At 35.5% G+C, this 15,070-nt stretch overlaps 1 protein-coding gene across 1 annotated transcript; it reads left to right on the top strand.

Moving 5' to 3' along the window:
- The first annotated feature begins 378 nt into the window (after window positions 1-378).
- LOC101264751 (E3 ubiquitin-protein ligase BRE1-like 2) lies at window positions 379-14,761 on the top strand. Its single transcript, XM_004228548.4, has 19 exons — window positions 379-1,183; window positions 7,398-7,559; window positions 7,662-7,749; window positions 7,875-8,105; window positions 8,273-8,440; window positions 8,857-9,050; window positions 9,127-9,210; window positions 9,324-9,443; window positions 9,523-9,709; window positions 9,788-9,948; window positions 10,309-10,380; window positions 10,460-10,536; window positions 11,021-11,215; window positions 12,428-12,500; window positions 12,574-12,660; window positions 12,774-12,911; window positions 12,994-13,196; window positions 13,583-13,745; window positions 14,281-14,761. Exons 1-19 carry the CDS (start codon window positions 1,067-1,069, stop codon window positions 14,410-14,412), a joined length of 2,652 nt encoding a protein of 883 aa, XP_004228596.1. The 5' UTR covers window positions 379-1,066; the 3' UTR covers window positions 14,413-14,761.
- Window positions 14,762-15,070: the final 309 nt, after the last annotated feature.

The raw sequence follows: 15,070 nt of genomic DNA, 5'->3' as shown, positions 1-15,070 counted from the left end.
GAAATTTGAGAGGATATATATGGTAATCTAATTTAAACAAAAAAAAAATCATGATTAAATACTATTAAATAATTGTTTTAATATGTAAAAATCTTAAACTACATTTTAAAAAAGTATTAGTGGAGAAGTTTTTCAAAACAAAATAGCTTTAAACCTTACAACTCAATTTTTGTCCTTACTATTTGAAATTGCTAGAAAAAAACATTTTATTCTTTGCTCTATTCACACCCTTTGGTCGGTTACTAAATCGTTTCGTATTTGTTTTTATTTATTAAAATACTCAAGCACGAAACTGAATCACTCCACGTGTTCATACTTTTCTCAAAATGTTGAAATTTATCATCAAATTTTTAATGAGATTTAAAAAAAATCGAGTATATGCAATTTTATTCCTATCTCATTTAAAAATCACACCCTAGAACAAATTTAGTAATTGAATCATATTGGATATACAAAATCAAATGAAACACTCTCAAATTCTCTTTGATTTGTAGGTTATGTACCGACAACCGAATAACAAAATTTTCTGACCTAACCATTTTGTCTGAATCTTAGAGCGTTCGATTGATGACGATCTACAAAGATCGACTATCTTCATCCAAATTTTATTAATTAAACTTAGAATTTCGATTTTCGAACACAGAATCTCTCCTTCTCAGATCCTACTCGTGAAATATTTCAAAATTAGGAAAAAAAATTAAAAAAATTAGGCCCAATAACTTAATATTTTTCAAAAAAAAGCCCAAAATCAAATCTTTTATGGCCCAAAAAATCCCCAAATATTACAAAACTTTTCTTGAACTTCAGCTTTCTCTCTCATCGACACACACACAGACAACACAGTTTCTCCATTTTCAGTGAACTTCTCTTCTTCAAAAACCCCACACCCCCCTTAAACAAACACACCCCACTTCTCCCATTTCTGGGTTTTGTTCTCTGAATTGAGTTTTGCCATTTTCTTGGTTTTTTTTCTCGAATTTTTTGACTTTGATTTGAAGAATTTGGAGAATTTTGAAGTTTTTTTTTTTTGGAATTGTGTTGATGAAATTCGTATCAAAGATATAAAATGGAGAGCTCGGCTGCTGCATCTGATGAGCCTCAGAAGAAGCGTCCTCATCTCAATTCTGTTTTTTCCTCACCCACCATGGCTCGCCATTTGAAAACTTCTTCAGATAACAAAGATGTAAGATTAGTTTCTTTAATGCCCTCAATTTGCCCCAATTTTTTTATGTGTAATTGAAGTTAATTTTTTGTACTTATGTGTTTTAGGGTTTAATAGTTGAAAGAAGAAATGACCCTTTTTATATACTGTTCTATCTCTTTTAGCATAAGGAGCTGTAATGTTTTTTTTTATGTTTTTTTATTTAGTTTGTTGATTTTAGCTTTAGTTTTGATGTAAAGGGCTTGTTGATCTGAATGGCTTTCAGTTTTATGGCTGAATTGGAGTGTGGTGATTTATGTTATGATTAGGGAAGTTTTTTTTTTTCTTTTTTTCATAAAACCTAAAATTTGGGGTTTATGAGCTATAAAGGTGTGCTCTTGAGGAAAGATTGTTCAAGGTGATGCTTTTGTTGTTGTTGTATGGATGATCAGTTGGGTACTATTTGCTGTTGAGGGCAAGTGATGAAAAGCACATGCCAAGGTCGTAGCGTAACTTCAATAGAGTTGGAAGGAGTGATCTTTTCCCATTTCCGTTAGCCTTGGTGGATAGAGTTGCCTAGTACATGTATTGGTGACATGATGCATGTATTCACTGGAATTGCGCAAGCTGGTCATTATTGTGGGGGGGGGGGGGGAGAGAGATACTTCTCTGAAGGGGAAATGAGGAGGGGATTACAAGTTGGGGAAATGAACCCTCACTGAGAAGATGAGAGTTCAAGGAAACAACTAACTGAGCTACTAAGAGGGTGTTCAGATTGACTTCTTGAAAATAGCTTATAAGCTAAAAGTCATCAGTTGAGAATATCTATCTTTTGGCTTTAGCTTATTTTTAATACCTTTTTGGCCGAAAGTAAGAGCTTAAAAAAATTATCTTTTTCAAACACCAGAAGAAGTAGAAAAAGAGCTTAAAAGTAAATAACACATTAAATAGGTCAATCAAAGCACCCTCTAAGATTCCCCGAGAGAGAAAAACCCATCCATGATATACCTTTTCTTTTTCTTATTATAAGAAATCCTTTTTGAGTGGTTGTGGTTGTGCTTTCCAAAATGTGTATCTTGTTGTTTGCTATGCCTTTTAATGTTAAGGCATGTTATTAATATCAGATGGTATGGTCATACTATTTATTCCCTCACCATTTATATAAATCTATTGCTAATACTATAGCACCGCGAAGTGAATTTCTGTTAAAAGATTATAAAATGTATCACTTTATTTTATGGCAAGAAGTTCCGATGGATTAGATACAATTGAAGTCTTAGGCTAATCCGTTAATGTGGTGCGGTGAATACGGAGTAATAGCAATCTTACATGCTGTTTAAGTTTACGTACTTCTTTTTTATAAGATGCGAATATTCTTAATCTTAAGTGGATTCACTTTTAGACTATTTCATGCCATCATTTACTAGTTGCTTAATATGGCAATAGGTTCAAATCGCTAGAAGAGAATTTGCATTGTTCTATCTACTTCTGTTTTTCATAATTTGTTTATTTAGTGAAGTAAATAGATTTTTTGATGGTGTTAAGTTGATGCAAAAGGTATTGAGTTTGCATTTTCTACTGCCTTAAAGAAAGAGAATGTAAAGAACTTCAAGTAAAGATGGGTGCTGTTGATGGAAGTTGATCTTCTTATGTTGCTTCTTCCTCTCGTGGCATGTTCTTCCTTGTCCTTTTTCTCTCAAACTTACTGTCCTCAAGTTTCTTGTCTCAAAACATGAATCACCATTAGATATGTTTGACAATTACCAGTATGGTCTAAAACACAGTCTGCAGTTTTTGAAGTGATTTAGCGACGCCAGACACAGTAGAAATCCTCTCTTCTTGATTGAGTTGCAGCACTGGATTAATCCTTCGAATTGTTCTATCTTCTTTCTTCCATTTTATACTGGTTTGTATCCTTCAAAGACTTTCTCGCATCTTCAACCACATAGCGACGATTCATATGGTTTCATTTTCTGAGAACTATATCACTTCCACTAAGAGGAGCTCAAACATATCCAGAGACAACAGATTTAAGAGTAAAACTTTCAGAATAGTTGGACGAAACCGTGAAAGTAAAATAAAAATTGTCATATTAGTAGCTAAGTGAGTATGGATTCTATAAAAGAACACAGCGTGCCCAATAGGCTGGACATGAAGAAATGAAACTTGGAAAAGTTGGAGGATGCACCACCATTAGGATATATATCCTTTCTGCTTATTTAAATAATAAGTCACCATTAAGATACGATTTTCTTAGTTATATTATCGTTTATACGACCTAAATTATACCCTGAAACCATTATATAACCATAAGTGACCTATTATGTCAATATTATTCATCTTGCTGGTCCTATGTTCTTTAGTTTGTCTAGTAAGTTGTATATTTCCGACCAGTTGCTGCTGTTACTCAAAATATGGCATCTCTATATGGGGAATATTTGTACACATTGCTATCCAGTTAACAGACTTGTGTTGAATTAAAAGTCACAGAAGAGAAGCTCTCCACCCAATTTGATATTTAGGGATTTCAGTTAGCAAGGAAGCAGAGTAGAGTAGAAGGTATGTTATTGACTCTCGGGTGTAGGGGTAGAATAGGTTTAAGTTACGACACCAAAAAAGAAAAAGAAGAGAATTACATAGTATTTTAAACTGAATTTGAACGCCAATCGATGTTATAGGACTCGTGAGTCGTGATTGGTTTCATAAAGTGTGTGTCAAATACCTTAATAGTGCTAATATATGATAATACTTTTTAGGGATGTGCATGATATAGACTTGAAGTACGAGTTACCATAAACCTAACTCATTATTAAAAGTTCTCATTAGATAATCCTTTGTATGTGATTGATATATTAAATCTATGATTAGGTTTGATTTCCTAATTCAGTCAGAGAATATTGAACTTTAAGAACTGAATTGTTTCTTGAATTGCTAAAATTCATTCAAAGGTGGAGTCATTCATTTCTAGTTTAACATTACTATTTTGTTTGTGGCTTAACCAAACTTAGGACGGAACTAGATCATAATACGTCTTTATTAACCTTAATTTTGGATCAATTGAAATTTTGTTTGATGAGAGAGCTGTAGCAAGTACTTGTAGTTAGGAACTTCCTCTTTTTAGTGTTCAAAATAAAAATCTTCCATAGCCATCATACCAATAGAAGAGTGAGTTATAAACACGAAGGACTATATGCTAATAAGCTAACTTACTTGGACTCGGGTGCGAGTTCTGATACGGGTGTAAATTTGGAGAACGGATCCTTCATGATCTAAATTATATGATTCGGGGTACAGATCCAGGTATGAAAATGGGTGTGTGGTTTCGGCTATATATAATTCAAATGCATAGAAATAAAGTTATATGTATGGAGCGGTATAGTATGGTACGTTATTTGAAACATCCGTTTGGTAATTTCGGTTTTTAAAGTTACTCTACCATTACCATACATTAATTTGGTGTGGTTCAATATTTTCAAGTATGGTTCGATATTTCTGTATGGTAAGTCAGTTACCATAATTTGTTCAACTTCCACTAATATATACTCACATAATAGATAATTACAACTTCAACTTTTTCTAAAAACGCCTCAATTATATCATACCAACACGTTGCACATGTAGAAATAAATATTCAAAATGAAGTATAAGCAACTCCCTGTCTTAATCAATTACACAAAAAAGATATTTCAATCAAAATAGAGTAGTTAGAGTTCCAACATCTAAACATTTTGTTTACTAGTAATACTAGGCTATATATTTGTTCGTATCATAATTATATATATATTAATTATTTATGTTACTATATACTTCAATATGATATTCGGTTTTTGATATTTTATTTATAAATATTGAATACCTTATCGGATACCAACAAATTTCAAATGTATACTATAATACCAAAACCACGGTATCAAAATTTTTTGGTTCAGTATGGTAATTTGGTATCTATCATACCATGTCTACCTCTAGTTTCATGGCTAAATTATAAGACATTATGTGAAAAACTTGCAAAGTATTCCACGGAGAAAATATTGATGAATAGGAAATTTCTAGGAGATAAAAGGAAAGGACTAACATCAAAATTTCTATATACAAGATTTTCCATTTTTCTTCCGTTTCACCTTGGCTTTTGTTATGCTTACTAAAATCATTATATTTGTCCCGGATTTCTTCGTGGATTTTTGTCAAAGTACTCAAAATCGACTAACCAAATCTGGTATGGATCCCACACCCACAATCACCCCCATGTTGTGTCTATAGGGTGCGACACCGTAAGTGAAGAGTCTGAGCAACTTAGCTAATAAGTCTAGTGTGGAACATCTATAATAAAATTTTTGTGCTTTCTAGTAGACTAAAAAAATGTTGGACAAGTCAATGGCTACCTCTTCAAATGCATTTATGGAAGGAATGGGAGTGACAAACAAAGTGGTAGACTTTGGAAGTGTTAAAGAAATGAACCTTGAGCCTAACTCAACCTCAAAAGTTAGCTCAAGAGGCGAGGATAGCTCAAGCTATATTAAAGAGACCACCCATTACTAAAAAATTGATGTTGGACTTTTCATACCCTTCTCCATGCTCAAGGCTGAAAATCTGAAGCGTGTGCAATTTAATATGGAGTCAAGCATCGAAAAACGAGAAGTGGGATGGGTCATGCTCTTATACCATATTAAAGAAATGGACCTTGGGCATAACTTACCCTCAAAAGATAGCTCAAGAGGGGAGGATAGCTTTAACCATATTAAAGAAACCACCCGTCCCTAAAAGATTGATGTGGGACTCTTCACAGGAAGGAAGGGAGGAGAACCGAAATTCTTGTGCAAATTGGACATTGAGAAGGCCGTTGATTATGTTATAATATTGAAGATGAGATTTATGAATAGGTGGTGGAAGTGGATTAAGTTCTGATATTAACGGTCAGATTTTCACTCCTAACTAATGGCAGCTCGTGTGAATTTTTATGTAGCTGGGGGTGTTTGGCACAAGGGTTTCTGTAATTTCCCATGCGACCTGTTCTTTTATGTTAACATATGTATGTAACTAAGTACGAAGTCCATGCTAATAAATATTTTTTTTGATTGGCATAGTTATCTAGAAGGTCGGTAGAGGAGGAAAGTGGACAACTGTCCACATAGGAGAAAGGATCATAGTTATTTTGGTTGTAACGAGTCTGAGGTTGAGCATACTTTAGATATGAAATTTTCCTCCCAAAGTTCATGTTGAATTTTGACTCAGGAAATCTGTGGACGGGTTGGTTTTGATTTTGTTTTAATAATCGTTGTGCCTGGGTCATTTTGCGTGCACCTCGATATTTCCACTTAATAGCAATAGGTATTAGGTAACTCTATCTACCAAGCTAGAAAAAATAGGAAGAAATCACCAAATGTTTTGTCTCTATTGGGATCTGAACCTGAGACGTCATGGTGCTCAACCTGCTTCACTGACCGCTAGGCCACAACTTTGGGTGCGGGTTGATTTTGATTTGATTATCTACCTTTTAAGGAAAATTTAGCTCATGACGCCCTTTAATTATTTAAATGCCTTTTTTATTTCCTTGTTTTTTAGTTAATTTTTTGGTGGGGGCATAAGTCATAACTCAATTCCTTGGTTAAATCTCTTAACAAGTGTGACAGTAAAGTAACTAGTCTTGGGTAGCTTTTGAATGTTCTTCCTAGAAAAGTCAACAATGATTCACCTGCCAATTTTTTTATTTATATATAAAATTAGCAAGGACTTCAATGTTGGAATCTTGCGCGGATTTAGTTTACTCCAGATGGATCTGTTGCCAAAATAGGACAGTGCATATATATGTCCGTTTGTGTAACACAGAGAAGAACCATTCTCACTTTTGCATTTACCAATTACGACTACTGGTTAACATGTGTTTGTTTTGAGTCGCGGATCTCAATATAAGAAAGGTAAAGCAGCAAATCTTTAAGAGTAAAATCTCACTGTTGTAGATAAGTAATCAGTATTGGTGCGGCGCTCTCAATTTGGTCCCACACCACCATTAAGAAAAAGAAAAAAGTAATCTGTGTCGGTGGTTGGATCTGTTTTTGCTAAATTATATCTTGTTCTTTATTATCTTTTTTAGCCTGATTTACAATTTTTTTTCTCTGCTTCTGCTTAAGAAAATCAATAACTCTTGATGCACAGAGTACATGATATTTAATTTGGAAATAATGTTATTGAGAGTTTCTGTTGTCTTTGTATATGTGGATGGACTGTAGATGGTAGTTTGAGTTTCTCTTTTTGGCAGGTTGATGCTGCAGTTCTCCAGCATCAAAATCAGAAACTAGTACAACAGTTAGATGCACAGAAGCATAAGTTGCACGATCTTGAAGCCAAAATGAAAGAATTAAGGGACAAACAAGCATCTTATGATGACTTCTTGGTTACATTAAATCGGATTTGGAATCAGGTAAACTTCTTTGCTTATCCTAATGGTTTGGTGTCTGAATGGCCAAAATAGCCTAACTTGTGATTTGCGCTGTTTTGATGGTCGTTTAATAACTCCGTGTAGCTAGATGATGATCTGATTATCCTTGGGGTACACAGTATGGCGGACCAAATTTCTCTGCAAAGCTTGGATCATCAAGATTATTCTGGAGGTTGACTGTTAGAAGCATAAGTGAATCTGGGTTTCTGTATTATCCTGATAGTTCAATGTAGAAAAAAATAGCTCTTTTACATTGTGGTGAGAATAAACTGCTGATTATTTCTAAATTTTTTTTAGGTTCAATTCCATCGTGTCCTGCGGAGGAGATATTCCTGTGTAGGGTGTTGAAAACCAATGCCATTCCAGGCAATGCCAATGATGTATCCATTGTGAATATCAGAGAAGCTCTTGATTTACGTCACTCTTCTACTCTTGAGTTGATGAAATCATTGCAAAATGCCATTGATGCTCAGCGAATTAAAACTGAAAATTTGGCTCATCTGTTGGAAGGAAAGACATCTGCTGAAGGTTGGGAACCTGGAAAGACCTTGATATTGTCCTACTTTTCCCCCTCCCTCTTTATTCTCGAGTTACATTGCAAGTGTTAGTTGCCTCCTGAATTTATTTTGTTACTATGTATATAATTGGTGCTTCTATCAGGTTTAATCTGATTATTTTATCATTGAGATTTTCAGATGGTATCATTATTCTCAGTAAGATTGATGATATGATGAAAGAAGAGGCTAATTATCTCCGTCAAGTGATTGATGTTCTTCATTTGAAACACAAAGCATATGCCGATGCAATTGAAGCTTGTAATCAAAGGCAGTCAGCAGATCAGTCTGAGTTAAAACGTCTTGAAGGTATTTGCAACATTTATTTGCTTGAACACATTATGATATCTCTCAAGTACAAACCGTGTTTTGTGTATGAGATCAACATCAATATTAAATTCTGGGGAATACGTATGTGGCTGTCTGAGTTGGTTTGTAATGTCTACAGTTAACTATTGTGTATAACTGGACGGATGTGCTCATCTTTTTTTCATCTCTTACATGTATATTGTTAAGATATTTAGTACATTCAGTATTGGGAATTAGAGTTCAACTTTGATATCAAATTGATTTGTGTTTGATGAATGGATGTTCAAATTGGAGATGTAGTGTTTATCTTAAGGCATGGCATATGATGACATGGATGTGCCCTATCTGTATTGACTTACGTCTTATGAGCAACTTCCTCTGTCCCTTGAATATGCGTTAATTGGTAATGGTAAAAGGTGAGCTGGAGGAGAGCATGACAGAACTTGAAGATAGCAGAAGAAAGCTAGTTACTTTGAAAATGCAGAAAGATGTGGCATGTGGGGGGCAGGAAACAATTTCAAGTGCAGTTAATGGGAGTATGTCACCTGAGAAGCACACAGACCGAACAAAAGGTGTACGGGAACTGAAGGAGTCTATAGAAGAGGCAAAGGTACTGTGACTGTTACTCACCCTGGTGTTTTGCCTGTGTGATGATGACCATTTAGAAATGATGGTTTTGATTGCAGATACTGAAAGAGGACCGCCTCTCTGAGCTTCACGATGCCCAGGAAGACAATCTACATTTGTCAAAGCAGTTGCAAGATCTTCAGGTTTTCAACAAGTGTTTCCTGTATTCAGTAAAATTTATAACTTTCTTTGAAATTATATGGTTCAAGTGCTTCCATATGTCGTGAGGCTAAATTTTTATTTTCTGCCCGTATAGAATGAACTAAAGGATGATCGATATGTGCATTCATCTCGTGCTTATACTTTATGCAATGATCAGCTTCACCATTGGAATTCTGAGGCAGAACGATACAAAGCTCTGGCAGACTCTCTGCAGGTTAAGCTTCATAATTTTCATGTATCATTTTGGTTTCGATTGCATTCTAGCATGTTGTCTTTGCTTAAAATAAATTCAGGCTGACAGGTCTTTCATCGGACGAAGAGAGAAAGAACTGGCTCTAAAAGCAGAGGCTGTGGATGCAGCAAAGAAAGCAGTTGATAACTCCGAGTCAAGAATTGAGGAATTGGAGCATCGCATGCACCGATATATAATTGAAAAGAATGAGCTAGAAATCAAAATGGAAGAAGCTATTCAAGATTCAGGTTGGTGTATTTTCAAGTCAGATTTTTAGTTGGTAAAATTTATGTAATAATCTGCTTAGAGAAGGTTGACTTTTGCAGGAAGGAAAGACATTAAAGAGGAGTTTCAGATAATGGGCTCTGCTTTATCAAAAGAAATAGGAATGATGGAAGCTCAGCTGAATCGTTGGAAGGAGACAGCTCAAGAAGCTGTTTCTTTACGGAAAGAAAGACGGTCACTGGAAACTTCTTTGGAAAGAAAGGTTGACTCTTGGTGCCGTAGTATAATTTATATCTCTGATTATTTCTTTGTTAATAAATAGGAATTCATTTTCTTAACTAGGAAGAATGGGGTTCAAGTGTTGTTTGGACACTGAAAACCATTGGACGATCTTTTCCCAACCACACGAGGGTGCATTTTTTATTTTTTGGTGGTGGGTAGGTATTAGCAAAGTGTCCCTGTGGAAGGTCAATACTATTAACCCCACTTCTCTGTGGTTTTCCTTGTTCCCTCTCCGAGAACCCAATAAAAAGGGAAACTGAAATAATAGAGAAGATTAAGGCAGATTTATTTCAAGTGATTCTGTTCCTAATTCAGAAATATGTAACCCTTGTTGCTGTAGGTTATTGAGCACAAAGATTTGATTGGTAAATGTGCTCACCAGACTGGAGAGATCCGAACACTAAAGGAACTTGTAAGTTTTTCAGCAGACCTTTTCTTTTACCAAGGTCTATCCTTTTCAGTAAAAGTTATGTGTCCGAGTCTTCTTGCAGGCTGAGAAGATGCAGAGGGACAAACAGGAACTTGAGATCTTTTTGGAAATGCTTGGCCAGCAAATTTATGACAACAGGTATTTTAATTTAGTGCACTTCTTAGGATTTAAACTTGTATAAATACTAGTATTGCAGGTTCTAATTGTTTTTATTTTCATGTACATAAATTTCAAGTGCACTTGAAGTTTCAACTCATTAGTCTAATGTATATATACATGTGAATATGTGTGTGTGTGTTTTGTGTTATATGTTCTAGTGTTCTTTTGGCTGTCAAATTTTACAAGAAATAGATATTGTGCATTATTGGGTGGGTACTGAAGCGACTTCAGGGGAACATATGAGAACCAAACATATGGGATATTGCCAAGATTTGTTTTCATTTTGTCCACGTGCAGTGTTGTAGGAGGGTAGAGGGCGTGCTGGTTATCCACCAGTTTTTTTTGAATAGCGCACTGACTGGCTGTTGGGGACTTCTTGGTTATCAAAAAACCAAAGAGAGATTGTTTTCACTTGATTGATTGTCTCCTGTATTCACAATAAGACTTTTGACCTCTTTGCTAGAGATATATCGGAAATAAGAGAGTCAGAGAGAAGAGCTCACTCGCAAGCTGAAATTTTAAGAGCTGCTCTGAATGAACATGATCTGGAATTGAGAGTGAAAGCTGCTAATGAAGCTGAGTCTGCTTGTCAGCAGAGGCTTTCTGCTGCTGAGGCAGAAATTGCAGAACTAAGGGCCGAACTGGATGCTTCTGACAGGTTTCTTTCTCTGTTACTTGCTTCTAACTTATGAATTATGATGCATTTTTTGTATTTCTGAATTGTCTAGAAATGTACTTATTTGAGATGAATCTTGTGCGCCCTTGCAGCACTAACAACAATTGGCCAGTCTATTCGGTGTCTTCTATTCTTGATTGATTCTTTAGTGGTTGTTTGTTGTTACAATATGTGCTTGCATTAAGTTGAATCCATCCTTCAAATGCGCTAGTAGAAGCACCCAAGGTTGTGACCTAGCGGTCAATGAAGTGGGTCTCATGTTCAAATCCCAGCAGAGACAAGAAAATTAGGTGACTTCTTCCTATATGTCTAAGCTTTAATGGACAGAGTTATTAGTACTTTTGCTGGTGGGAGGTAGAAGGTACACTGTGAAATTAGTCGAGATGAGCTAGCTCTGACACTACATTTTTCAAAAAAAAAAAACAATCAAAAAAAAAAATGTTGGTTTTTCAGTACTACCTAAGTACCGACTGAAATACAATGTTAATAGTGTCAAAAAAATTTATTCAAAAAAATGCACTAGTCTAAGGAAAGAAATGCAAAATGCTTTTAGGATAAGAGAAATTACATCCGGAAGATTTGAATGGTTGCCTTAGCCTTTTGTATTTCTGGTGTAAACAAAATATGGTGCGTGTGTGTTTGTGGGGGGGGGGGGGGGGGAGGGGGGGGGACTAGAGAACTTTTTTGATGATTCCATAGGAAATTTGTGATCGCCCATAGGGTAGTTTGACATGCTCTGATGAGATTGTAAGTGACCTATGCTCATCATTTGTTTGATGATGAGCCTATTGTGAATACACAGTTACGCTGACCTGTCTGTGACATGGTCTTGAGTTCTTTATAAAATTAGGTGGAGATAGTTGTATGATATATGGTGGTGAGTACACGATCTATATGGAAGGACAATCTTATTGATGTACTCCCTTTGAGTATGAAGAACAAGATATCTTCTGTTTGGTTTTTCTTAATGCCACATCAAAAAGAGATTTAGTCATGTAGATCTGTTATTTTAGTGGAATTTATTGACTATTCCATATATCTGCTGCTGGCACACTTTTAAAATTGTCTGAACTGAATGTCGACATGTATCTTTATGCTTTATCCAGTGTGCATCATCTACTAAAATCTTATAATGATCTTCTATGCATTAGAGATACTTCTTTTTATCCTGTAATTATAAAAGTCTTACTGCAGGGGTGTTTTAGAGCTAACAGAGGCGATAAAAATAAAAGAAGGGGAGGCTGAAACCTATATATCTGAGATTGAGGTACTGACCTGACTGCATTTGTTACAATTTATTGCATCACTTCTGCCATTCATCTGATCCATTTACATTTTAGACGATTGGTCAAGCCTATGAAGACATGCAGACGCAGAATCAACATCTTCTTCAGCAGATGGCAGAGCGGGATGATTATAATATAAAGGTCTCTATTATCACATTTCCTTTGATTGCAATGACTGTTCTGTTCCAGTGGCTATTAATAGGAAGTGATGCAGTTGACTTGTATTCATGTTTACTTTTGGATTTTAAATGCAGTTAGTTTCTGAGAGCGTGAAGATAAAGCAGGAACAAAGCTCACTTCTCTCACGGAAGCAGGTATCAACAGCACAACTTCAACAGTCTAAAACATCACTTGAATCTCTGAAAATGAGGATAACTCAAAGTGAAGACCAGGTAGCCTTCTGCCTCTTTTTGTCATGTAAAAGGTCTAATTTGGAAGTGTTTGTTTTTCTCAGCCATGATCATTATGTTGCAGATGAAAGTTCACATTACGGAAGCTTTAAGTTATACCCAAGAAGATAGACATCTTGCACTCCTCCTGGAAACTACAAAGAGGGAATCGGGAGATGCGGAAAAGGAATTGAAGTGGCTGAGGTCTGCTGCTTTATCTGCCGAGAAGGAATATGAACAGCTCCACAGAAAGCTGGATGAATTTCAGAAGGAGAGGGAAACTGAAAGGTGATATTCTTTTCAACCTTAGGTAGTTTTGTTGTCATGCACATTCAGTTTGCTATTTTACAAATAGGATGTCAATGCCTAGCCTTATGTGGATATGTATTCTTTAATCCAGTGCCTGTCGTAGGATGTGAGCTAACAAGCAATCCGCTGGTTGCTTGGCTTTATCTTGTAAATGTAAATATTTAAGGTTAATCATAGCTAAATGCACATGATTTCTTAGAATTGTCCTGATTTAGTCTATTCACCCCTATTGGTTCAGCTGTATGTTGGAATTTAGCCGTGCATGCATTTCTTGTAGAATGTTCTTGCTCATGAACAAAATAACTTGTTTTTATGCATCTGCTATGAGTTCCTAAATTCCAGATCTTATGATTTTTGTCATCTAGGAGTGAGAAAAAGAAGCTTGATGAAGATCTTGTGGAGTTGAGTAATACTGTTGATGAGTTAACTTCTGCAAGTGGGGAGGCTGCAGTACAAAGACTGCAAGATGAGATCAATGATTCCAAGGCTATTCTCAAATGTGGAGTGTGTCTTGATCGGCCAAAAGAGGTATGTTCATGCATTCTTTTTTGCTTCGGAGTGGGCAATCGTTTCTGGTTGGACATTTTGAACAATTCAGGAATAAAAGATACTTGGTTCCATTGGTCATTTGGTGGGCAATTTGGACATAATGAAACTATCGACTTTTTCTTTTGAACATGGCCTTTGTAAATAATGGAGATTCCATGTCAGATATGATCATCGGGGCTTTTCACACTGCATAATATTTTACGCACCGTCTTAGTGCTGTTTTACTAATTACAATAACAAAAAGATAGATTCCCTTCTCTATTTAGGAATAAAGGTTGAAAGCAAGAGCAGGGTCTCTCTCGGAGGGTTTATTTTTTGTGAATATTTTGGTTTACAGATGCCTGCCCCTTGTTCCTTCTAGACTCTAGGAGCAACCTTTTCTATTTATGAGGTGTAAGGCCATATGGGTTTTGTAAAGTTATAAGTGGCTTCTCTTGTAGGTATAGAGTTTGGTTAATTATTTACGAGCTACAAACGACCCTGACCCTGATTCTGTTGTTCAATTATTTGGCAGGTTGTAATCACAAAATGTTATCATCTGTTCTGCAATCCATGCATCCAGAGAAACTTAGAGATCCGTCATCGCAAGTGTCCTGCTTGTGGAACCGCTTTTGGGCAAAGTGACATTCGTTTTGTGAAAATCTGACCAAAACTCGGTCAGCTCGCTAAACATGTACATGATATGTGTCTTTGAGGGTGTCGTTCGATAAGCCTTACTAGGTTCAACAGTTTACACCCCTGTGAAGAATCAAGTTCTAGCTTTTGTTTTTACCCCCCACCCCCACCCCCTCCCTTTTGAATTAGGCTGCACCCATTTTGTTCCCCCCTTCCCCCTCAAAAAAAAAAAAAAATCTCCTTACTCAACCCTTTATATAGTCTTTGTTGCTTCCTTACATCTCTTTACTTAGCCTCTCTTAATCCTTCTTTCAATTGTATTTGTGGCAACAATGTAAAGCTTTATCTTGTAGTTGTTTTTATGGAAGCATCTTTTATGACATTGTTAGAGTAACTAGTAGTTATTTGTTTTTTTTTTTTTTTGGCAGGCTTCTATATGTTCCCATTTGCTCTTAAATTTTAGCAAAATCATCATATATATTATAATAAATGGGAAGCTTTATCATTTTACTCCTCTACTAAATTAAAATTTGATTTTATATATATATATATATATATTTTAATTACATAATGGTAGAATTTGAAGTTCTTTAAGTCCTTTCATAATTAAATTATCATTTTCTTGATAAATAAGTACATTGTTACTGTTTTTAGTCGTAATCATTCATTAAATTATCATTTTCTTGATG

Source organism: Solanum lycopersicum, chromosome 1, assembly GCF_036512215.1.
Source record: "Solanum lycopersicum chromosome 1, SLM_r2.1".
In the NCBI taxonomy this organism is placed as follows: domain Eukaryota; kingdom Viridiplantae; phylum Streptophyta; class Magnoliopsida; order Solanales; family Solanaceae; genus Solanum; species Solanum lycopersicum.
Note: the sequence above shows the minus strand (reverse complement) of the source record. Positions and strands in the feature narration are given on the sequence as shown.

Excerpts from the sequence above, each read along its gene's own strand:
- LOC101264751 (XM_004228548.4), top strand. The coding sequence starts at position 1,067 with ATGGAGAGCTCGGCTGCTGCATCTGATGAGCCTCAGAAGAAGCGTCCT. Across the intron at positions 1,184-7,397 it reads CTTCTTCAGATAACAAAGAT|GTTGATGCTGCAGTTCTCCA; the intron begins GTAAGATTAGTT and ends TCTTTTTGGCAG. Across the intron at positions 8,106-8,272 it reads AGGAAAGACATCTGCTGAAG|ATGGTATCATTATTCTCAGT; the intron begins GTTGGGAACCTG and ends TGAGATTTTCAG.